Here is a 23,563-nt window from a genome sequence, read left to right on the forward strand (position 1 = left end):
ATAATAACGAATTTGAGGCTGCCTCCTCAATGTCTGGTTACCAGCGTTTCTGGCCAGTTAATAGAGTTATCCGCTTAATATATTGTACTTAATATCTACACACCAACAATGGCCATGGTTAATGGAGATGTCCGCTTAATAGGGCGTTCATTTAAGAGCTTTTACTGTATTCTTTATTTTTGAATTGAATTAACTATCCTACCTTTTAACTTGGTTCGTACTGAACACAGTGTGCTAAATTTTACTAAAATCGGTTCCGTAGTTTAGGCGTCCATCGCGGACAAACAACGTGGCACGTGATTTTTATATATAAAGATGTATTAAGTGGAGAATAATGTGAACCACAGTGTTGGAATAGTTCACTGTGAAATAGAAATAATCCGAAACACAAAACTAGTTCGACTAGGTACAGTTTATAAAAAGTGCTGATATATTTCCTTTACAAGTGAAATAAATGACGAACAACATGTGGGCCAATCAAAATCAGTGACCATCGGAAATTCCATCAAAACTGTGCTTGAATTTATCAAAAAAATCAGCCGAAATCATCATTGAATTTCATGGAAATTGAATTTAACATCTCCAAAACATCGATTCATCGCATATTGACCGAACATTTGGGCTTACCAAAGGTGTGTACATGGATTGTTCCATGAATGACGACCAAAAATTGCTCAGAATCCAACATTCGAAGGACGATTATTTGAACAAAAATCACATTTTAACCATTAAACACTCTCCGTATTCACCTGATATGGCACTTTTAGGAATAACGCATTTGCCCATGAAAGGAAAGCGTTATGCACACGTAGAGGCCATTCAAAAGGCTTGCACCGGCATACTGGCGGCCATAGCGGCCAAGGAACTAAAACGATCGTTCGGCATGGTTTTGGACCGTGTAAAAAGCTGTACTGAAGCAGAAGGATACTATTTTGAATAATACTTCCTGTTTACTTTGGAACGCACCTTGTGCATTGAATTAAGCAGAACTAACGGTTGCAATGCCAAAGGCAAAAAAAAACGATCTCCTGTCATCTCACTTGAGTATTAGTATTTCAATGGAACTTATTGGTTAGAAATATTTTTACATATCTTGGAACCAACACAACACTTTAAATTTATTTCGCTGACATAATTAAAAATATTATACCATATATGAGTGAGTGTCTTTGAATATGAAATAAAAATTGTTAATATTATAATAAAATGAAATAGAGAGAAATAAGTTCTAAGAGTACGTAGTACATAGCCCACAGTATAAAATGGCAATTTCTTTTTGAAAATTTTCACTTTAGATGATCCTGTATTTTTTAGTTTACAACAATACACTCCCAGGCACGTCTAAAAGTATGTATTCTAAAGAAACCACGGACAAAATCTGGAGGAGGCGATAGACGGGGCTTAAGTTCGTAGCCTATTTCTAACCATTTAACCAGGACGACTGCAGAGGTATGAATCGGTGTGTCCTTTCCGACCGATTGTCATTATTCGCTTTTCACCGTAGCAGATTCCTTAAGAACATATTGAAATCAGCTAAACAATTTTTTTTTTCTGGTCACCATCGAAGATTAAGGTCAGGATATACAGCATCCAAACGCTCTTTGATTTCATTGTGTGATTTATATTCCAAGATAAATATCGAATTACCGAATGTGTTTCAATTCGCCTGAAATTTTGACAGGTTCTGTCTCGTTCCGCATCTTTAACTCTAACGCATCGACACAGCCTAAATATACTTCATACCTATCAGCTCAAAAAGATTTACGATATTAGCTGATGGTAGCAAAGATGATTCCTTTACGTTGGAAATGCTTGAAAACGTGGTAAAATGTGATGAGCTTGGTCGTAGTTGTAGTTACATACCGCAATGCTTGAGACGAGTTAAAATCTGGGTGACTGTCTGTCTGCCCATCCGTAGGTTGATGGAACTGTAATTCAACACAGAAGGTTGCAGTGGAAAGTGGCCATTGTTGGCTGAAAACTTGAAAAAGTTGGCATGGCACCGCCCTTAATTCCTATGAGAATGTAAAAATAAATGAAATCGGAATATAACTCTCGCCACTTCCCACATAACGGTACTGTTAAAAACTACTAAAAAAAACTACGCAAAAATCAATAACTAATTGTGTCTCTGACAAATTGCTTTATTAAAGAAAAAACACAGAAACTTCAAATTATAATATTTATTAACATTCTTTGGCATATATTTTTTGAAGGTCATCTCTTTGAAATGTTGACTGTGACTACGTTTTAGATGGTCCATCCGTTAAGTCCAATTTTCAATGACTCGTTCGAGTATTTCGACTGGTAACTGGCGAGTGACATGCGTAATGATTTGATCCATGGCCTGAATCGAAGCGGCATTGTCCGCATAGACTTTAGGCTTTACGTATGTGCACAGGAAAAGTCTAACGACATGGTATCTCACGATATTGGTGGCCAATCACCACCAAATCTGCTCATCGAAGTGTTCTCTCACTAAATCTATTAATTGATGCTATGTGGAAAGTGGTGGCGCCGGTTCTTGTTGAAACCAAATGACGCCGAGAACACGAGCTCCCATCGCAGGCATCAAATAGTCGGTTATCATGTTATGTTCTCACCGGCATCATTTTTGATAAAAATATAGACTGATCACCATTCACCTGACTCAAAAACCACACATAACTCTTTTTTCTCTGGATGAAATGGCCGCTCTTCAATCTCTTCAAGTTATTCTCCATCTCAAATGTGGCAACTTTGCTTGTTTACATACATATTGAGCCAGAAATGGGTCTCATCGCTGAACAAAATTTGTCTCACGTCGGATCTTCTTGGAATTTTTCAAGAGACAGGTCGAGCGACTTCTGTTCTTGCTCAAGCTGTATTTTGTATGCTTTCATTTTATATTATACTTTAGTCCGAGTTTCTGCGATCGGCGCCGAATCGACTCCCTACGGTTTTCGAGTGCACTCTCAGCTACGGCTGCTATATTTTTTTCACTGGGTGCTGGACGTGGCCTATTCGGTATCGAATAATGAATGCTGGATCTCAAGATGGGTAATGGTGTTGCGAATAGTATGTTCAGGAAGCCTATTATGTTGATCATAAGTTGAGCGAAGGGCGAGAAACACATTCTATACAGAATGTGATTTGTAAAACAAAAGTAAGCATTTCTATGATGAATGCCAACTAATATCGAAAATAACATAACAGCTTGATACAATTCGTGATCTGTCAAAAAAAAATCTTTCGAAAAAGGAATGACTAAAATATACATAATTTCGCGAAATCTTATGTAGCGTAGATTATAAAATGTTCGATTGCTTAGCCCTTCCTTACTTGTTTTGATTGGTTTCTTAGCCTAAACTTTAATAACTAATGGCACTCTTATGCACCAAAAAAATATAAATAATTGAAGAAAGGTCATTGGTATGTATTCAATAACTATTTTTGGTAAAGTTTCGTTACAATTTTAACTAAATTTCAACATAAATAATGGATACGGGTTTAAGGATTTTCGCATATTTAAACCCGTCATGTTATGCTCTGCATCCATGCCACGGACAAATATCGATGTTGTTCTAGATATGAGACGTCCTATTAATAATCTAAAATACGCGATTTGCTCACGTACACCTATTTTCGGCAAAAAAAAGTATGAAATTTCAAAATCTCAAGGTCAATAAAATATCAGGTTCAATGCTCGCACATTTACACGATATTTGAAGTTCAAATGACGCTCAACTTTGCTCTGTTTGCTTTCCTTTGTTTTGATGACTTTTTTCACTTCTTTCGTGACATTTATTTATAGTTCAATTTTAGTTACCCATAAAAGTGGTCTGAAAACTTAAAAAAAATTCCATTCGATTTAAAATGGAATAGAAATTTACATAGCGACTAGTTTCGAGCCTATTGTTTCGCACAAAAGATGAAAGCGAATGAACAAGACCACTTAGCACTCACGTAGATAGAATGTGGTTACTGTAAATCTAAATAAACTAAAAATAAAAACACAAATGAAGTCATATAGCACATTACACTGTGCGGATTTCGAGAAATTCGAGAAAGAAAAATTAATTTTAAGCGTTTAAATTGTTTTTATAAACGGCTGTCTTTTTTTTTTTTTAAATATGATTAAGTGACAAATGAACAAGCCTAACCTGGGCTGATCTATTTAACGTTTCTCAGCCAGTATTAGTAGTATTTTGGGTACCATACTGTATGAGAAAACTTTCTTTAAGAATCGCGTGATCTGTGAAAACATCGTGTTAGCACAAAACTGCCAGACTCAAGGTATCACTTGGACTAATGGTTTATTTATCCAGAGTTAGAAAAGCGCGATTTTATAAATGTTTCTTGAAGAATAATATTATTTAATACATAAATTCTATACGATTACTTTTGAAAAATTGTTAATTCCCTTGATCTTGTAGCCGTCATCCAAAAAAACCTCCAAACACAATGTTCAATCATCTGGATAAAATATCAAATATATTACTCTGTTAATCATTACATGACAAATATATCTGGGAAAGTGGTATGAAAAGTTCAAGTCGACCGGTATAAACGTTTTGGAGAAATTTTCCTTACCTACTCTAAAAACAGAGTTTCGTTACAAAAGTTTTTTCTTTTTAATAAAAAAAAAACGATTTGTGGTATCAATGAAATTATTTAGTCTTGTGAAAGTTCATGTGTGGAACTCGGTTTCTTTTGCGTGGCGATCACAGGTAAGCTTGCAGAAGACCAGATGGCTGATACTGCTGCAATTTCACTTTCGATATCTGTACGAAGTTCATCAATCGTTGCTGCCGCCTTGTTGGCATAGACCACAAACTTGACGTAGTCCCACAGGAAATAGTCTAACGGCGTCAAATCACACAACTGAGGCGGTCAATTGACTGGGCCATTTCATGAGATATTGCGTTCACCGATCTTGCTTTTCAATAAATCGATTGCGATATTCGCTGTGTGGCTGTTGGTGCCGTTCTGTTGGAACCATATAGTGTCCAAGTCCACATCATCCAATTCGGGCCAAATATATTCGGATATCATTGAGCGGTAGCGATTCAGCTAGAAATGAGTCTCATCGCTAAAAATGATTTTTTGATGAAAATCAGGATCATTTTCAAGTTGTTGCTCAGCCCAATGCATGAACATATAAAGATTCTCAAGGGGACATAACCCCACTTTTTATTCAATTACAACAATAACATATGTATGTAAATAAATACATATATGTATGTGTAAAGACTTACTCAAATTATTTCTAGCTTCACAAGCGCGTCACTTATTCATAATTGAAGCTGTATCATTCATCAAAGTCAACTTAGTATTCTAATTGGTTGAATTTGTTGACTAATCTCCGCACAAATATCCAAAACAACAGGTGCGAAGAACATAAATTTTAAAATTGACGTTAGTCCGAAAAAGATGTGTTGTACGCCCGGCATAAAGCTTAACTAGTAAGCCACCCGCAGCAACGTATTAAAATAGGCAGCATGGTAACGAAGGAGCGGTAGCAGTGTGAGCCATTTCAGACATGTTACGATTAGCTAATAAGAAACAAGATCAGCATCACTCTAGCTGCTGCGGCAATGATCAGTAAGCTGGACATGAGACAAGTCATTTTGTTTGTAATTTGTACATTTTAAATATTAAATGGACACATATACATACATATGGCTATTTAGTAGCTCAAGGAAGTATAATAAAACAAGCATCAAGTTATTTTAGCACGCTTCGCGACAAATTCCGTAATTAATCAATATTATTTAGCCTCAAAACCTCAAATTAAGTAAGATGAATTATGAATGTGGTCAATATTTCAATTCTGTATCTACAAAAATTACTTATTAGAGAGCTATCGGTATTACTTTTAACATGCTGTCGGAATCAAACTCTACGAGGGCGTTCTCGACAACAACTTCATCGACACTCGCAAGTTCATTAAATCATTTTTGTGTCTCGAACAAATAAATTAACATCCGGTTATAAACCTTTGAAAAAAAACGTTTATGCACTTAAAAAAAAATATTATGAAATTAAATTTTAAAAATATTGAAGCTGTTCAGCTACTGGATTAATAAACGCTCCTCCAACTTCAAAGTTTTTCTATGAGAAATAAATTTTCAATTTAAAAATTTATTATTCATAACTCTATTTTTTGGCAACAGGCGGAAATAGAAGACACAACATCCTCATATATGTATACCGTTATGTGTGTTACACAAACCCTTTCGCTTCGGCCATTAAAACTTCTATAATGACATCAACGTTGATCATAACTAATGACGAACTGTGAAACTTAAAACAAATATTTTAAACATAATACTAACCTCAGGAAATATCTTTGTTAAAAGTGCTTGTAAAACTATATTAGCTAAGAAAATTTTAAATAGTTGCTTTTTAGCGAATACACACACCTTTCAGACAGGTTGAATGCTAACTTCAAGAAACGGAAATTAATTCATATAAATAAAATTTTATAATTTACTTCAAAAATTTAAAACATATTTGTTACTAAAATTTTTGAGTGGTATTTCGACAAACTCAATAAATTAATTATTAAATAATTATTTATTTATTTATAATTAAAAAATTAATTGTTATGTTTGTGCAAAGCAACTCTGTAAGCAAATGCAACCATATAAATGCTTTCTGACACCTGCCAATTGGTAGCAACACAATCCACCACTCCCAAATAGAAAATACCAACAGTGCATTAATCAAAACAATTTTTCGGTTTGCAAGCTAAAGCATGCAAAAATCTTCGCATATCGCACGCCAGGACTCACAAGAACAATTGCCGACCACACACTACAAAGTAGTTGTACCATCAATGAAGCGTCGTACATTGGCAGGCACCTGTGGCGTTGGTGTGTTTGTGATTGCATTCGTTGCGATTGTCATCTCATTCGCCACACCCAATTGGCTGGCAAGTGATGACCGGATAACTGGTGCTAAACTGAATCGTCTAGGATTATGGGTACATTGTTTTCGATCACTACCGGATGTGAATGACGATAGTCAACGCCGCTTCTTCGTCGGCTGTCGCTGGGTGTATGACCCCTTCACAACGGGCTACGATGAGATTCGTGGATTTTTACTGCCTGCATTCATGATTGCAACACAATTTTTCTACACACTTGCATTTATTGGAGCGCTAGTATCATGCGTTGGCGTCTTGGTATTCTTCCTCTGCGCTGGGCCGGACCAAAAACACTTTGTAACTCTTATAAAGTTAATAGGGTATGTAATGTTGGGCACAGGTGTGAGTGCAGCTATTGCTGTTATTGTTTTTGCTTGTTTTGGCAATCGTAATGGCTGGATGCCGGAGCACGCCAACAATTGGTTCGGTTGGTCATTTGTGTTAGCGTGCGTTGGAACAGTATTTTCCTTAGTGACAGGAATTCTATTCCTTACTGAACAAAACGTACAAGCGAAAAAGCGCAAACAATTCAAAGAATCTCAAACACGTTTTGAGTTAGTACAAGGCAAGGCCTAGTGGTGGAGTCATCTTTCGACAGAGGAACTTAGTTTGCTTATGCATAGGAGCAGTAGCGAAAGAAAACGATTGCGCGGAAAAATGCAACCAGGTTCTACAAGTTTTACGAAAGAAGTATTTTAAGGATAAAAAAACCACGACTTCAAACATTCTATATTATTTAATCACGAAATCTAAGCATGCAGCAATACATGTGCCTAAATTCCGTCCATTTAAAGGAAATAACGACCAGTTCTAAGTTAAAAAGTTGTTTACATATATAACTGCAGCTTTTTTGAAGAGCTCGGAGCTATAAAACGCGAAATAATAGTCGTAAGTTTATGCAATTCACACAAGGTTAAATCGTATCGTTATAAAAAGTTCTCATAATTCAGCACAAATGGCCAAAAACGCAATTGGTACTTATGACATGCATTTACGTACATATTAACTTGCAGTATATTTATATTCACTTAAGACTGCCTTAAAGAAGAAAAACTTTTGCATTTGTGTCCAACAACGAATTTTAACTAGAATCTCAACTTGCATATGTAATTTTAAAATAAAAAACGAAAATAGCGTTAGCCATTTGTACTGATTATGTGTATTTGCACAATCATAATTTGGAAACTCACATTAGAGCCAATTGTAATATGAAAACACATGCATTAGTGTTAGAATAATACATATCTCTCTATTAACGTCCACGAATATTAAATAAACATGTGCCTTAAGTAAAAATTCTTAAATGTAGTATATGTATCTAGGAATGAAGTAATTAAGAAGTATACGCGAATTGTGTGCGTCGTTCTGCTACAAAAATTGCATAAACTTTCATTTCTTTTTTTTGTGTTCGCACAACCTATTCATAGGCATATAATTAAATATAGACATATAGTAAGTAGACGGTTGAATAAGCACAAATCATGATTTAATATGTTGCAACCCAAAATTGTTAAAGCATTGGAGGCGCACAAAGTAAAAATTGACATATACAGCCTTTTTTGTATATATGTATCAACAAATAGTGCCTTAAAAACAATATTGTACAAATATACAAGTAAATACCTAATAATCATTCCAAATTTTCGAAAAACATACCAATGTGTAAATTGTTTTGTACCTATAAATGTATTTAAATTATTAATGCAGCAAAATGTTTACATCCACTCAATATAAAATATATACGTAGTACATTCTATAATATATATATATAGTATATACAACTATAATAATATATCATGTTTACATCTTATAAACCGACGATGTCACACTTCGAATACGATATCTTCGCAAAGTTTTTGTCCATTTGAAATTTTATAATTCGCTTCTACTTGATCATTAATAAAGAAAATAAAAGTGTTATTGTGAGATTTTTCATTGTTCTTTACATATATTTCTACTACAAAAAAAATTGTTTACTTGATTTATATGAGAACTTTTAGTGGGAAGTTTATAAACAACGTGAGATATTAACAGTACCTAGATAGTAGGGCAAACATTATATTGGTAAGTAGATACGGTTTTTCAATAGCTGGTTTGTTATTTGAAAATACATACGTACGTAGACCCTATGTACTCAGAAGCCTTGGTCCAATATGGCCGAAGTAAGCAATGTGTGTTACAATAGTAGTGTGGCTCATGGGCTTATATCCCAGGTAAGGAAATTATCATAACAATGTTGTTGAAAGCATATTATATATATAAATAGTAAATATCTAATATTTGATGTAATTTATATGTTAAAAGTAATTTAAAATATTAACTATACAAAATTGTGACTGCTGTGATATACGCGGCAACTTATTATTTTCATATTATGTTTTTCACCTATAGATGTCGCTTTATTGACAGCTGTCAGAGAACGTTCTCTGAGCTGTTTTCATAGCTGCTGCATTTGTTTTGTCCAATTCGATTATTGCAATTAAGAACTACAAAAATTATGGAGTTTCCACCGTGTCCAGCATCTTTAAAACAAATCCAGCATTTCCTGAAGATCGCGCAAGAGCATGATTCACGTGATATTGTTGTGGCATATTGGGCGCGGCTCTACGCTCTACAAATTGGATTAAAAATATCAAAGCAGCAACCAGATGAGACCAAATTACTATTGGGTGCGTAATTTTTGTGCAAGGGGTGTAGAGGATATCAAATATTGAAGTAAAAGTGACTCACTTTTGTTTTGATTCTAGCAATAATGGATTGGTTGGAAAATACGAAGAAGCAGCAAACGGAAAATGAAGCAATTACTAACGAGGTAGCGGCACAGGCACATTTAGAAAATTATGCTTTAAAACTATTCCTTTATGCTGACAAACAAGACCGTGACTCAAATTTCGGCAAGTGAGTACCGCCAGTGCAGTAATATATTTAAGACGATTTTTAAACAAAGCTTTATTCAATTCAATATTACTTTTATAGAAATGTGGTAAAAGCATTCTACTCCAGTGGTGTCATCTACGATGTACTCCAAACATTTGGTGAACTCTCCGAAGAATCTATACACAATCGGAAATATGCCAAATGGAAGGCAGCGTACATACACAATTGCCTCAGAAATGGCGAGACGCCCATACCCGGACCAATGCCAGATGGTGATGATGAGTTCGCAGCAGAAAGTGGAGCCATAAGTGGAACTGGTGAAGGTAGTGGTTCAGCTGATGGTGAAGGTGATCCTGAAATCACTGCTGTACCACAAGATCCACCAGCAGAGGAAGAAGTTGGTCCAGCCCCGATACCAGATCCTTCACCACCGCAAAGCCCTCCACCTACCGTTGATGAGGTGCTGAATAATCCAAACAAGTTACCAAGTCCACCAGTCGATGAAGAGAAACCTGGTGGTTTCGAGCCTTATGTACCGCAAGCGCAACCAAATCGAATATACATACCACCAACACCCGTTGCCGATTTGCAATTAACACCAGAACAAATAATGAAAGCGCAAAAATACACGAAATATGCTGGCACTGCTCTCAATTTTGATGATGTAAAAACAGCTATTGATAATTTGCAAAAAGCTTTAAAACTTTTAACAACGGGTGAAGATAGTTAAATTATTGCAAACAAGGTATTACTGCTTTACAATTAACATATGTATGTAGTTGCGCTGTGCTTATATGTCATATAGCTAACGAAATTCACTAAATTTGTTTATATAATAACCGCTGTAGTAAGTACTAAAAACCAATTATTGTATGGAATAAGTTATATTAAAATAAAATTAAAGGCTTTTAAAGCTCACTTTTTACTCAAAAAATGGATGTAAGCAAAACGAAGTTAAATAAACTATTGAATGCATTTCTGCTACATAGATTTATAGAGGAGCGTCCATACCATCGCATTTGGACAAATTTTACTAATTTTTAGTGTACTTACAGCAAATAGATTCACACTATCAACAAAAAATGGTTTTCAGTTTGAAATTTTTATTAAAATTGCGTGCGAATTTCATCTGAAAACAAAAATCGTTGAATAAAATTTGAAATGATAAATGAAGTTCCACTACATCACATTTATGAATTAGTTTATTTTAATATGCATTAAATCGTGCGGTTAAAAACGTTCATTATATGATAATTATGTGTATATATTTACTGACAGTGTGTTGAGCACATTTTATGGTAGACTTTTGGATTTACAACGGGTTTTAATTTTAATTTCAAATAAACAGTAATTTATCATACAAAATGGTGATTGTGCAGTTATGAGAATGTTGAATTAGAGATTTTTAGATGTATGATGTTATGAATAGATTTTGAGGTTTGTCACTTTAATCATTGTTGTAATTGAATTGATTGCTTTGATGTATGTATGTATGTTTATCTTATGTCTGATGTGATGGGATGTGATGTGCGAGACATTTTTTTCTCATAGATAATTATGCGTTATATTTTATTAAAATGGGATGATTGTGAATATCTGCTTTCTACGATGTCTTATTGAGTTCTTAATCCTGTTTTACGCCATTCGTTTGTGGTTGTGTGGCAGCTGCTAATTCACTGTCTTTCCGACTTGTCTGTAATTGTAATTGTAATAATGTTGTAGAAATCAATTTAATTTTTTTTATTTGAGTTTTATATACCTGATACCATACAACAAGTCGTCCGCCTAGCATGAATGTAAATACAAGCGCCGGTCCAGATCGTTCGAATGGATCACTGACCATCCAGTGTTGATAGACACCCAAAATCATTAATAGCAACAGAGTTACATTGGCAGCATTTTTTACTTTATCTGCAATTTTAATTATTTATTTATTTAAAATGTTATTTGATTATTTACAAAGTTTCGATAAGTCAATATGTAAATATTCATTAATTTTTAACTTACGATATGGAATAAGTGCCATAGCCAGCCCGCAAGTTATCTCCAGAATACCAACAGTTCGACGATACCACTTCGAGGGCACTTTGAAGCCAAACATTGTGGCCAGTGGAAAAACTTTGGCATATTTAACATATTCTGTTCGCTGTAAAATATAAACAAATACAATACAATTTTACCAATAACCTAAAATATTAAAAAAAAATATATATATATACATGCATACATGTATATATAGATTATTTAATACATTTCAAACTTTGTGTTAACTATTTGAAAGTCTATTAAACTTTCTCAAGAGAAAGAAAAAAACGCTAACGCTAGCAGCTTCTTAGGGAAATGTAGATGCTTCGTATGTAAAATTTCAGAAATATATATCAAAAACTGAGAGACTAGTTTGCTTATATACAGACGGACATTGCTAAACCGGCTCAGCACGACATGTTTATCATTTTCAACATTTCCTTCTGGGCGTTAAATACTTCGAAGCAAACTTAATATACTCTGTCCAAGGTATAAATAAAAGGTGAAATTTTATTATTTAAAAAATGTCCAACTTTGTTTCAACAATTTGTATTTACAATCATTTTACTCAGTACAAAAGTATACGTACCTATATTTTAAGTTTTAGAAATAACTTGTATATAAATATTTGTTTCATGGGCGAATGTGCTTAGAAAGGGCTTAAGAATATCTGGTGTTAAAATTTATGTAGTAAAATATATCAAAGAGAGCAAACAAAATATTTTTGTATATGGTTTTTGTTCAAAATTGTTTTTGCCTATACACATGTATTTACGATTTAAGTCTGCATACATACATATGTTTGTAGATATGTGGTAAAAAAAATTTTATTATGAAATTTATTAGCGCTTTTCGCTTTCACACTGTAAAAATTGGCATTGCAAAAGACCATCAAAATTTCAAGTTCAAAACAAAATATTTTCTACTTCTATGATATGGAGGCATACGAATATATTTACAAATTATTGCACTTTTTATATGTAAATATATATTTACGTTAAGAATGTTTTCTCTTTTACATATACCTTTATATGTATGACATATTTATATCTATGAGAGTATCTGTTTTGTGTATTTGAACAAATATTTCACATCTTTAAAATATGTTTTAAATGTATGCCATGTGTTGTTACTTGTGCTTGAGGAAATACTTTTGTTTCAGCAAGTAAAATCGGAAGTATGCATATAAATTCAGACATGTATACTGACACTACTGACACATACATACATACGTGCATAAGTGTATGTTTACAATTTTTTTTACAATGTAGAAGAGAGGCGTCATGATAATGACCTCGATTTCGAATCTATGAGGACAGCATTGTTTCGGGGGCTATAAAAACCTTTCATAATTTGCAAGAACAGTTTTTGAAAACTCAAACGAAGAAAATATGTTGTACATCATATTTTTTATGCATTAAGTTATTTTTTCAGAAAAATATGTATTTTGTTTATACTATAAAATTGTATACATACATACATATGTATGTGTATGCACGTCATGGACCAGCGTCACAATTTTGAGCGTAAAATATCAATGAGGCAGCTGTCAAAGGCAGAAGAAGATGAGCGGTTTTCTTCCTCCACATACACCACTCAGAAACATGTTTGTGCACATCCCTACTTATTTTATAAATAAATAAACTATAAGTAATAAATAAGTTTTATGCGGTTTTTGTATTCAGATTTTGAAATATCTTTAAAATTATTCGTTCGTACTTAAATGTGATATATGTAAGTATTAACAGCAATAAAAATTTCAATTTTCACCTTCATTATAAACCATACACAATATTTGATGCGAAATATATATTGTACATACTGACTGCATACTGTTTTGCCATTTTTCCATTTTCTTCGATAGTGTTTATTTTACGAAAAAAAATGTTTATTTGCTTTATTTTGTGCCACCAAGTAAAAGTGTTTCAATAAAACTTTGTTTACACAGAAAATTAATTGTACAATTACGTTGAGCGCTTCATGAGTTCAATAGCATAAATTAATTTCGGTGTACTACATGATTTTGGCTACTTAGAAATTTTCAAGTGCCTCGAACTAGGTAAATAAATAAATGATTGAGTATATGCTCAGCTGGAAGATGTATTTTATGATCAATAATAGGGATTATTGGAATATGGAAATGAGCAATAAATTAAACAGAAGAGGATTCGCGATTGACGAGCGAAAATTTCTAACTCATTCGAATACATTGATGAATATTCACTTATCGCTCAATAAAGCAGAAATATATTTATAAAATATGACATAATAGGCAAATCGCAAAAGCCATTTACGAAATTTTTTCTCAAAACCTTTGTAATCATAACTAGTGTTTTCTCAATTTCCGTTTACGATCAAGAAATAGTATACAACTCTCATATGGAATATGTAGAAAATGGCGGAAAAATGCTTTATTATTTACATTCCTAAAAACTCATAAATCATCCACTGGGAATTTTTCAAATGCGTCCGCAAGATAAGTTAATTATAAAGTTGTTTTGCAATGGAAAGGTACGATGGTAATGATAAATAGTCACACTTGAATCCTCGTACCTTTGCTATATCCATTTTTCTTTCCGCCTGTCAGTCTGTCCGTCTGTATATATGCGCCCCAACTAGGCAGAATTCTGCCGCTACAACAACAACAACGGGACCTAGTACCTCAGTTTTCGGTACGGCCAATATCGCATATATTTACGATCAAAATCAAGTTCTTGTATGGAAACCTTTCATCGTGAGGAGTATTTTAGTTTCAAAGTTAATTAATTTAATTAATCAAACCCAAATATCCTGCCTTTAATTTTGGGAAGGCATTCAAACAGTAAAAATCAATAATTCCTTGTACATCCTTATGGATTGCATATGCAATATACAGCAAGTTTATGTGTACATCGATAAGCATACATAGTCATACATAAGTATCTCTCAAATATACATAAACACATGTAAGACATACATATGTAGGTATATATTATGGAGGCTTTATGTATCAACAGAATCATTGATTTTTCATTTAAGAAAAGATACATGGTTTCACCTATATACATTCTAAGAGTACACATACATACATATGTGTAACTAAACTTAACTAAATTTCATTCAATTCTTACCAAGTCCTTGAACAAATCCTTGCTAATAGCTGGTGTCAACTTAAGTAATCCCACAAAGATGAAGAATAATCCGAGCAGTATGGAAAGACTCTTCAAAACAATCGTATTCGATGTGGTCATTTTGAGAATTATATGTATAAGTATTTATTTTTGAATAATGTGTTTCTTCTTTACTTAATTTACATATATCTATATAATAGCGTTTTTAAGATTTTCAATCTGATCAACTAAATATACATATATAAATGACACAAGTTCATTAAATTCAATTTTTTGTTAGCACAAATTTTGTATGTATGTATGTATAATACATATGTATGCATTTGTAAATGTATGTATAAATTGGTGTTGTTGCTATTTCCACAAAGCGCCGCACTGCAAATCCCTTATACACGTAATAAATAGACAACCGTTTGGTCTATTTTTAGTGTTAATCGTTCAAAAATTTTGTTCAAACACAAATTTCATATACGCTATATTTTCACTTTCTTTTTATTTTGTATTTTAAATACATATTTTATTTTACTCTTATTTGTATTTTTCTTTTTGTGTTTAGACAACAACCGGCCCGGCGCGTTTATTTTTATTGAAACCCACGGCGCTCATGTTCGAAAATGACTGAAACGGTCGGTCAGTCGGTAGCTCGCCAAAAGTGGCAAATTGCTGGTAACGAAACTAAATGTTTTTTGGCTGTACGAAGGGCGGTGGATGGTAATATAGGCAATGCTGTTGACTATATAGACAGACACTATTGCGGTGGTTGTTTTCTAACGAAGTCATCTTCGTGATGTTTGCAGCTTCCTGTAAATCGATTGACACACACATTCAAACATATGCAAAATTGTTAGTGACTGCTTTTGCAGATAATAAGAAAAATAGAGAACACAAAACATCTTTTATGTGGACAAACCAACCCTTTTAATCAAGAAAACATAAATTATAGAAATGAAAACCCATGAATTAGACATTTGAAGTATAATAAAATCCGTCAGTACTAGTAGTTAACAACTTCCTTTTCCGTTTTGAAGTCAATGAATGTTATAAATTTGGTAATTAAGAACTTGAGTAATGGACAAAGTTATAATGTGTTTCCACTTTTAAACTTTTTAATCTAAATTTATTTCTATGAAAGTTTTAGTTTTGTTACTTATATTGAATTTCAATAATTCATGGAAAGCATTGGTATATGTTCTAAAGATTTCGATTATAAGTTTATACTATATAGATTTAAATAATTATTTAGTATTGTTTTTTATTACTAATGGTGCGCAGACACATTTTAAAAATGCAAATCTGTATACATGAACAACCAGCTGTTCAATCTGCTAAAATTTTTCGTTGTAAACAATTTGTTCTTTGTTAATTGCTTTGTATAAATTTTTGCAATTATAATATTTTTTATTTGTTCAGAAATGTCTTTAGTTGCATACGCGGCCAGCAGTGATGAGGATTCTGACCATTCCGAAGAAGAAGGAGTTTCCTTTTCCAACACTAAAACCAATGGAGGAGTTGTACCGGTGACACCAGTAGTCAATGGTAATCTCGGCACAGGCACAATAAGCGATGACGAAGATGATTATGCACCAACCGAATATACAGCAATTTCAAAGAGTAAAATATCCCAAAGTCTTTTATTGCCCCAACCAAAAAATATAATTGAAGTTATAGCACCAGTAGAAGAGTTGGACGTTACGCCAATATTTGCAAAACTTCCATTACCCAAAAATACCGTTGAAAATAATGCAACTATCGAAGAAGAAGACGATGAATTTTTACATAAAAAGGCGGTAGCACCGTCTGAAGAAGTTAAACCCAAACCTGTGCATGTAGCACCCAGTAAAGGTCCTGTTAAAATTACAATTCCATCGTTGAAAGATTTTAGTGACGTTGAAAAAGATATTACTAGCAAAGGGAAAAGCAAACATTTACCCGAAGGACAAAAAAAGTCTAGTTTATTAAGCATGCTACCACAAGCGAAGTCAGAGCAGAATTTTGCGAAGGCTGCTCCTAGCATCGCGTCAAATGATATTCCACATCAGATGAAAAAAAATCCATCACTTACAAACAACCCATTTATTCCGGATGCTGTAAAAACTCGACGTCCCGCATGTAATACCGAAGGTGTTGATGGTATAAAAAAGCCAATAAAGAAGCAGAAACCGACCGATAAAGCAAAAAAATCATTGGTCAACTGCAGTGACAGTGACGACAGTGGCGATGAACCAGGCGACTTCTTTTCCCTCAATTCCGAAGACAAACTACCTGAAGTTAGCATGAACGAAATTAATGCTATGGTCGCGGAACGTGCTGTTAAAATGGCAAACGTAACAACACAATTCTTAAGAAAATTTCCAGAAAACAAACAATCTGAAGAAAATGTAGAAGTAGAAAACGAGAGACGTTTGGCAGAAAAACGAACTGAGCAGCCTGTTTTGGATAAGACTGCTTTGCAAGCACTAACAGGTAGTAGTTCCAAACGAAGAAAAAGAGAAGAAAACATACAGGTTGTGGATATCTCAAGCGCCGAAGTACTACCAAGTAGAGAAGAATGGATGCGTACAGCTTTAGCGTCTTCTACTGCGTACCAACCAACTGGTGTTTTAGTTGATGAAGAACCAGTAGCTGGTACTAGGCGAAAACATCAAATTACCTATCTGGCACACAAAGCGAAAGCCAACGAAGCTGAATTACAAGCAATGTGGTCTGCGAATCGTCAAAATCGGAAGGCAACTCAAAGCAAATACGGCTTTTAGAGTGTATTCTTTAATTCTTAACTATATTTAGTACATAAATGTGTTAATTTACATTTTTCAAACAAATAGATTGTATAAAAATAAAAGTGTAATTTTCACCAAGATTCAATTTTGTTCAGTCGACCAAACACGTAAACAATTGACGCAGAAAGCAGTATCCATATGGGTATCATTGTCACAAATATTGATATCTCCCACTGCGGGTATTCTAATCGCAAACAAATCATAAGCTGAGAAGCGATTTTCAGCAGCACACCACAAATGTACCATTGGTAATATATGAGCAACTCCTTGAGTCGTTTTAAATTTCTCCATTTGCGTATGATTTTAATAACCACATAAATGATTAATATTCCGTCAAATACCCAAAGCGGAATGAAAGTAACAAACCAGCTCCAGTGTGTTCGTGGATCCAATCGGAGACATAGCAAAATGAGGAAGACTAACACAATGAACCAAGTAAACAATGCACGATGCGCTAAAGTCATTATTACGTTTTATTATACGTTAATTGCCAGCATTATCATATATTTAATAATATGTTCAGCACTGAGATTATTTTTCAATTGATCAGAATAATTGTTGAGAATCAGAATGAAAAATGTAAACTTATCCGGCAGAAACAAAACAAAAATAATTTCAAAGAGTTGCCAATTCAAATTTAATATCAGTTCGAATAGCTTTTCTTCAACTATAATTTTTGATAAAATTTAATTAGTTTAACTTTATAACAACATGTAGTCATTTTCGATCATTAACAAATACGTAATGTAAACTAATTTATGTTCAAAAATAAAATATTATTTCTTAAATAAAAACAAAAACAGTACGCTAAATTTTTTCTTACAGCTGATTCGTGAAATATTGTAATAGATGTAAAACGTTGAGTAGTAGACGATAATTAACTTGACGTGTCACTTTTTCAGCAAAGGTAGAATTTTGCACATATTCCAATAATTTTTGTAATTTTACCAAGTATTAAGTATTTTAGTGGAATCACTTGCGACTCTAAACATTACTGTACTTAATTGCTACACGAATCTAATAGTTTGGAGCTTTAAGTAGTTATATTTACGATAAAATCAAAAACACAATTTCGACAGCTCAGCAAGTAACACAAGAGTAGTGAATTCTACCCATCAAAGCATCGAAAAGTTCGGTACGATTGATATATTCCAAAATGCTGACCAACTTTGAATCAAAGTCAGCACGTGTTAAGGGCTTATCCTTCCACCCGAAACGACCATGGATTCTTGCCAGTTTACACACTGGTGTAATTCAACTCTGGGATTACCGCATGCACACACTGCTTGAAAAATTCGATGAGCATGATGGACCAGTTCGAAGTGTCGCCTTCCATCAACAAATGCCACTCTTTGTATCCGGAGGCGATGATTATAAAATTAAAGTATGGAATTACAAACAACGTCGCTGTATTTTCACTCTCTTGGCTCATTTGGACTACGTACGTACAGTTGCATTCCATCATGAATATCCATGGATATTAAGTTCGTCAGATGATCAAACGATTCGTATTTGGAACTGGCAATCCAGAAATTGCATTTGTGTGCTTACTGGACATAATCATTATGTAATGAGTGCTCAGTTCCATCCGACAGAAGATCAAATAGTCTCCGCTTCTTTGGATCAAACTGTACGAGTGTGGGATATTTCCGGGCTACGTAAGAAAAATGTTGCACCTGGGCCCGGTGGATTGGAAGACCATTTAAAAGGTCATCCTGGTGCAACCGATCTCTTTGGACAAGCTGACGCTGTTGTTAAACATGTGCTTGAGGGTCACGACCGTGGCGTGAATTGGGCAAGTTTCCATCCCACTTTGCCACTCATTGTGTCAGGCGCTGACGATCGTCTTGTCAAGTTGTGGCGTATGAACGAATATAAAGCTTGGGAAGTCGATACATGCCGAGGTCACTACAACAATGTTTCCTGTGTATTATTCCATCCTAGGCAAGACGTAATACTTTCGAACGGAGAAGATCGTAGCATTCGAGTATGGGATATGACAAAGCGGCAATGCTTGTATACTTTCCGACGAGACGGTGAACGCTTTTGGATACTCACTGCTCATCCCACATTAAATCTGTTTGCTGCTGGCCATGATGGCGGTTCGTACACTAAATATAACAATTTATTATTAAGCGCACAATTACAAAAATATTTTTTCTTTCTAGGAATGTTGGTATTCAAATTGGAACGTGAACGTCCCGCCTACGCTGTTCATGGTAACTTACTTTATTATGTGAAGGACCGTTTCCTACGCAAACTTGATTTCACAACTACCAAAGACACCGTTGTAATGCAATTGCGTGGAGGTGCTAAATCACCAGTACACAGCATGTCTTATAACCCTGCACTGAATGCCGTGCTTATTTGCACACGCACCAACAATCTAGAAAATAGCACCTACGATTTATATCAAATACCTAAAGATTCTGAATCTCAGAATGAGACCGAATCAAAACGTTCATCTGGCATCACCGCTATCTGGGTAGCGCGCAATCGTTTCGCTGTACTCGATCGTAATCAACAGTTGGTAATTAAGAACTTCAAAAATGAAGTTACTAAAAAAATTCCAACTTTCTGTGAAGAGATATTTTACGCTGGTACAGGCATGTTGTTGATACGAGACCCAGAATATGTTACGCTCTATGAAGTACAACGTTTAGTATCCGTGGGCTGCATTAAATTGGCTAAGTGTCGTTATGTTGTGTGGTCCGCTGACATGTCATTGGTGGCGTTGCTCTGCAAACACTCTGTGACTATTTGCGACCGTCGTTTGCAATATTTGTGCACAATTCAGGAGAATTGTCGCGTCAAGTCTGGCGCTTGGGATGATTCGGGTGTATTTATTTACACTACAAGCAATCACATAAAATACGCCATTACCAACGGCGATCATGGTATTATTCGCACCCTCGACTTGCCTATTTATTTAACACGTGTTAAAGGCAATCAGGTGTTCTGTCTGGATCGCGAGTGCCGCACACGTGTACTACACATCGATTCAACGGAGTACAAATTCAAGTTGGCGCTCATTAATCGTAAATACGACGAAGTTTTGCATATGGTCCGCAATGCACGACTGGTGGGTCAGAGCATCATTGCCTATCTGCAGCAAAAGGGATATCCCGAAGTTGCGCTACATTTCGTAAAAGATGAGAAAACCCGCTTCGGACTGGCTTTAGAATGTGGTAATATCGAAATCGCTTTGGAAGCTGCCAAGGCACTAGACGACAAAGACTGCTGGGATCGTTTAGGTCAAGCTGCATTGCTGCAGGTAAAGATACAAATTTATAAATTATATGCGTACATACATATATGCATACAATAAAATTATTATATCCAATTATTTTAGGGAAATCATCAAGTGGTCGAAATGTGCTACCAACGCACAAAGAACTTTGATAAGCTCAGCTTCCTCTATTTAATCACGGGTAATCTGGAAAAGCTTAAGAAAATGAATAAGATCGCAGAAATCCGCAAAGATGTGTCAGCTCAGTACCAGGGTGCCTTGCTTTTAGGCGATGTTAAGGAACGTGTAAGCATACTGAAAAATTGTGGACAACTGTCATTGGCCTACCTCACGGCAGCAACTCATGGTTTACAAGAACAAGCAGAGCAATTGGAAAATGTTATCACACAGGAGGGCAATGAGTTGCCTGTTGTCAACCCAAATGCGACATTATTACAGCCGCCGGTGCCTATACAGCAAGTAGAAAGCAACTGGCCATTGTTGACAGTCTCAAAGGGCTTCTTTGAGGGTGCAATGATAACGCGCGCTGGTACCAGTGCCACAGCTAGACAAGCGCTTAACGCGAATGCCGACGCCGCTGTCTTGGATGATGTTGGCGCAGGTGACGGCTGGGGCGCTGATGCTGATTTGGGTCTCGGTGACGATGGTGATGATGAAATGCATGATGCTTTAGATGAACCCGGCGCTGAGGGCGTGGGCGATGAAGGCGCCGGCTGGGATGTTGGCGATGATGATTTGGTGGTACCCGAAGAACTTGCATCGAAAATTAAAGCTTCAGCTTTGGACAACGGTTTCTATGCTGCACCAAATAAAGGACTTTCGGCCGCACAACATTGGGCTAACCATTCACCACTTGTATTGGACCACGTTAAGTCTGGTTCATTTGAATCGGCCTTCCGCTTACTAAACGACCAATTAGGTGTTATTAACTTCAAGCCATTCAAAACACTCTTTTTGCAGAATTACACATGTGCACGCACCAGTTTTACAGCTTTGCCTAATTTGCAATCATTAACCGCATATCCACTGCGGAACAGCGGCGAGACCAATCCTAAGAATCAACGTCCAGCTTTGGGTGTAAAATTAAATGATTTGGTGCAGCGTTTGCAGGCCGGTTACCAATTAACTACAGGCGGCAAATTCACCGAAGCTATAGAGAAATTCCATTCCATATTACTGCACATCCCACTGTTGGTGGTGGAAGCGAAGCAAGATATTGCGGAAACTCAGCAATTGTTGAAAATCTGTTCGGAATACATACTCGGTTTAAAGATGGAGACCGAACGCAAAGGTATGCCAAAATCTACGTTGGAGGAGCAGAAGCGACTTTGCGAAATGGCGGCTTACTTTACACACTGCAAACTACAACCTGTCCACCAGATTCTTACGTTGCGCACAGCATTGAATATGTTCTTCAAACTCAAGAACTATAAGACCGCTGCATCCTTTGCACGTCGATTGCTGGAGCTGGGACCACGTCCAGAAGTGGCGCAACAAGTGCGCAAAATATTACAAGCATGCGAAGTCAATCCCGTTGATGAACACCAACTGCAATATGAAGAATTCAATCCATTTAATATTTGTGGCATAAGCTATAAACCGCTGTATCGTGGCAAGCCAGAAGTGACATGTCCCTTCTGTAGTGCTGCTTTCGATACACAATATAAGGGTAACCTGTGTACGGTCTGCGAAGTGAGTCAAATCGGCAAAGATAGTATTGGCTTACGTATATCGAATTTGCAATTTCGTTAAATGTTAGCAAAAAGTTATTTGTGGATAGATTGCCTATTGTGGCTTTAAGCGGAATGTCAATTGCAGGCAATCAATTCAATAAGTTTAGTTGATAATTTTACACAAATCTATATTACGAAAACGTGTTTGCCGATTATATTATATTATGTATCATCTATGTATCCCATGTTATCCCAAACATGTCATTCAAATGGACCTAACCATAAAAAATGTTCAATAGAATTACGATCATTTGAAAATATAACTTGATTCTTAAAATAATAAAGGTAATATTTTTCAGTGTAAGCTCTAATTTACCGTTGTCATTGTTGTAACTGTTCAACCGCAAACTTATTTAACCACACGTGAGAAAATTTATATAATGAATGTGAATAGGGTTTTCTAGCAAAATAATTTCGACTATGACTACGTTGATAGAAGAGATCCTTCGAATTATGGTTAAAATTTGATAAAGATGTGCGCAAAATTTCAGATCGGTATCGCAAAAACTGGGGACTATATATATATGTATACAGAAGGTAATTGACGACCGAAAAAGCAGTTTGCATTTTCTTGTATTCTCCAAAGCTCGTAGATTAACAAAACCTTTGTTATAACGATGTAATAACCTTATGTTTCTTATAGTTGTAGTCTGATGTATATTCGCCAACCGGTCAGTAAAACACAAGGAGTATAGTAAAACATTTTTTCCAGGTGGACATTTAATTGATATAAAATTAATACAATTATGAGTATTGGACGTAATACATATTTTGCATAAAATAATACTTAATTTTGAGAAAATCCCCCATCATTTACTCTCATAATTAAATAATAAACTAAATAGCTTTTTTTAGAATAGAAATTCGGCGTTAATACAAAT

General features: G+C 35.0%; 6 protein-coding genes across 7 annotated transcripts; 4 read left to right on the forward strand and 2 right to left on the reverse strand.

The window, feature by feature from the left end:
• Nucleotides 1-6,653: 6,653 nt before the first annotated feature.
• LOC108967197 (transmembrane protein 182) lies at nucleotides 6,654-7,592 on the forward strand. Its single transcript, XM_018930484.1, has one exon. It carries the CDS (start codon nucleotides 6,740-6,742, stop codon nucleotides 7,484-7,486), a length of 747 nt encoding a protein of 248 aa, XP_018786029.1. The 5' UTR covers nucleotides 6,654-6,739; the 3' UTR covers nucleotides 7,487-7,592.
• A 1,730-nt stretch (nucleotides 7,593-9,322) lies between these two features.
• On the forward strand, nucleotides 9,323-10,777 carry LOC108967521 (vacuolar protein sorting-associated protein VTA1 homolog). Its single transcript, XM_018931008.1, has 3 exons — nucleotides 9,323-9,579; nucleotides 9,658-9,808; nucleotides 9,887-10,777. Exons 1-3 carry the CDS (start codon nucleotides 9,408-9,410, stop codon nucleotides 10,515-10,517), a joined length of 954 nt encoding a protein of 317 aa, XP_018786553.1. The 5' UTR covers nucleotides 9,323-9,407; the 3' UTR covers nucleotides 10,518-10,777.
• Nucleotides 10,778-10,967: 190 nt separating this feature from the next.
• Nucleotides 10,968-15,124, reverse strand: LOC108967530 (transmembrane protein 35). The gene is made up of 4 exons (XM_018931020.1): nucleotides 14,923-15,124; nucleotides 11,795-11,933; nucleotides 11,547-11,698; nucleotides 10,968-11,480 (listed from the first exon to the last, which is right to left on the reverse strand). The coding sequence occupies exons 1-4, from the start codon at nucleotides 15,040-15,042 to the stop codon at nucleotides 11,412-11,414; spliced, it is 480 nt and encodes a 159-aa protein (XP_018786565.1). The 5' UTR covers nucleotides 15,043-15,124; the 3' UTR covers nucleotides 10,968-11,411.
• Nucleotides 15,125-16,256: 1,132 nt separating this feature from the next.
• On the forward strand, nucleotides 16,257-17,779 carry LOC108967177. The gene has a single exon (XM_018930464.1). The coding sequence runs from the start codon at nucleotides 16,335-16,337 to the stop codon at nucleotides 17,673-17,675; it is 1,341 nt and encodes a 446-aa protein (XP_018786009.1). The 5' UTR covers nucleotides 16,257-16,334; the 3' UTR covers nucleotides 17,676-17,779.
• LOC108967188 (transmembrane protein 60) lies at nucleotides 17,664-18,303 on the reverse strand. Its single transcript, XM_018930471.1, has one exon. The coding sequence runs from the start codon at nucleotides 18,161-18,163 to the stop codon at nucleotides 17,771-17,773; it is 393 nt and encodes a 130-aa protein (XP_018786016.1). The 5' UTR covers nucleotides 18,164-18,303; the 3' UTR covers nucleotides 17,664-17,770.
• Nucleotides 18,304-18,580: 277 nt separating this feature from the next.
• Nucleotides 18,581-22,993, forward strand: LOC108967506 (coatomer subunit alpha). 2 transcript variants are annotated; one of them, XM_018930982.1, is made up of 4 exons: nucleotides 18,581-18,606; nucleotides 18,667-19,801; nucleotides 19,868-20,973; nucleotides 21,052-22,993. In XM_018930982.1, the coding sequence occupies exons 2-4, from the start codon at nucleotides 18,856-18,858 to the stop codon at nucleotides 22,699-22,701; spliced, it is 3,702 nt and encodes a 1,233-aa protein (XP_018786527.1). In that variant the 5' UTR covers nucleotides 18,581-18,606; nucleotides 18,667-18,855; the 3' UTR covers nucleotides 22,702-22,993. The 2 variants fall into 2 exon arrangements, with proteins under 2 accessions (XP_018786527.1, XP_018786518.1); XM_018930973.1 differs by having other exon boundaries at nucleotides 18,589-18,606; nucleotides 18,659-19,801.
• Nucleotides 22,994-23,563: the final 570 nt, after the last annotated feature.

This window comes from Bactrocera latifrons, unplaced genomic scaffold, assembly GCF_001853355.1.
Source record: "Bactrocera latifrons isolate USDA-ARS-PBARC rearing strain unplaced genomic scaffold, ASM185335v1 scaffold_100, whole genome shotgun sequence".
Classification (NCBI taxonomy): domain Eukaryota; kingdom Metazoa; phylum Arthropoda; class Insecta; order Diptera; family Tephritidae; genus Bactrocera; species Bactrocera latifrons.

Excerpts from the sequence above, each read along its gene's own strand:
- LOC108967197 (XM_018930484.1), top strand. The coding sequence starts at position 6,740 with ATGCAAAAATCTTCGCATATCGCACGCCAGGACTCACAAGAACAATTG.
- LOC108967521 (XM_018931008.1), top strand. The coding sequence starts at position 9,408 with ATGGAGTTTCCACCGTGTCCAGCATCTTTAAAACAAATCCAGCATTTC. Across the intron at positions 9,580-9,657 it reads TGAGACCAAATTACTATTGG|CAATAATGGATTGGTTGGAA; the intron begins GTGCGTAATTTT and ends TTTTGATTCTAG. Across the intron at positions 9,809-9,886 it reads CGTGACTCAAATTTCGGCAA|AAATGTGGTAAAAGCATTCT; the intron begins GTGAGTACCGCC and ends TTACTTTTATAG.
- LOC108967530 (XM_018931020.1), bottom strand. The coding sequence starts at position 15,042 with ATGACCACATCGAATACGATTGTTTTGAAGAGTCTTTCCATACTGCTC. Across the intron at positions 11,934-14,922 it reads AGGATTTGTTCAAGGACTTG|CGAACAGAATATGTTAAATA; the intron begins GTAAGAATTGAA and ends TATATTTTACAG. Across the intron at positions 11,481-11,546 it reads GACTTGTTGTATGGTATCAG|ACAAGTCGGAAAGACAGTGA; the intron begins GTATATAAAACT and ends TTACAATTACAG.
- LOC108967177 (XM_018930464.1), top strand. The coding sequence starts at position 16,335 with ATGTCTTTAGTTGCATACGCGGCCAGCAGTGATGAGGATTCTGACCAT.
- LOC108967188 (XM_018930471.1), bottom strand. The coding sequence starts at position 18,163 with ATGACTTTAGCGCATCGTGCATTGTTTACTTGGTTCATTGTGTTAGTC.
- LOC108967506 (XM_018930982.1), top strand. The coding sequence starts at position 18,856 with ATGCTGACCAACTTTGAATCAAAGTCAGCACGTGTTAAGGGCTTATCC. Across the intron at positions 19,802-19,867 it reads TGCTGCTGGCCATGATGGCG|GAATGTTGGTATTCAAATTG; the intron begins GTTCGTACACTA and ends TTTTCTTTCTAG. Across the intron at positions 20,974-21,051 it reads GTCAAGCTGCATTGCTGCAG|GGAAATCATCAAGTGGTCGA; the intron begins GTAAAGATACAA and ends CAATTATTTTAG.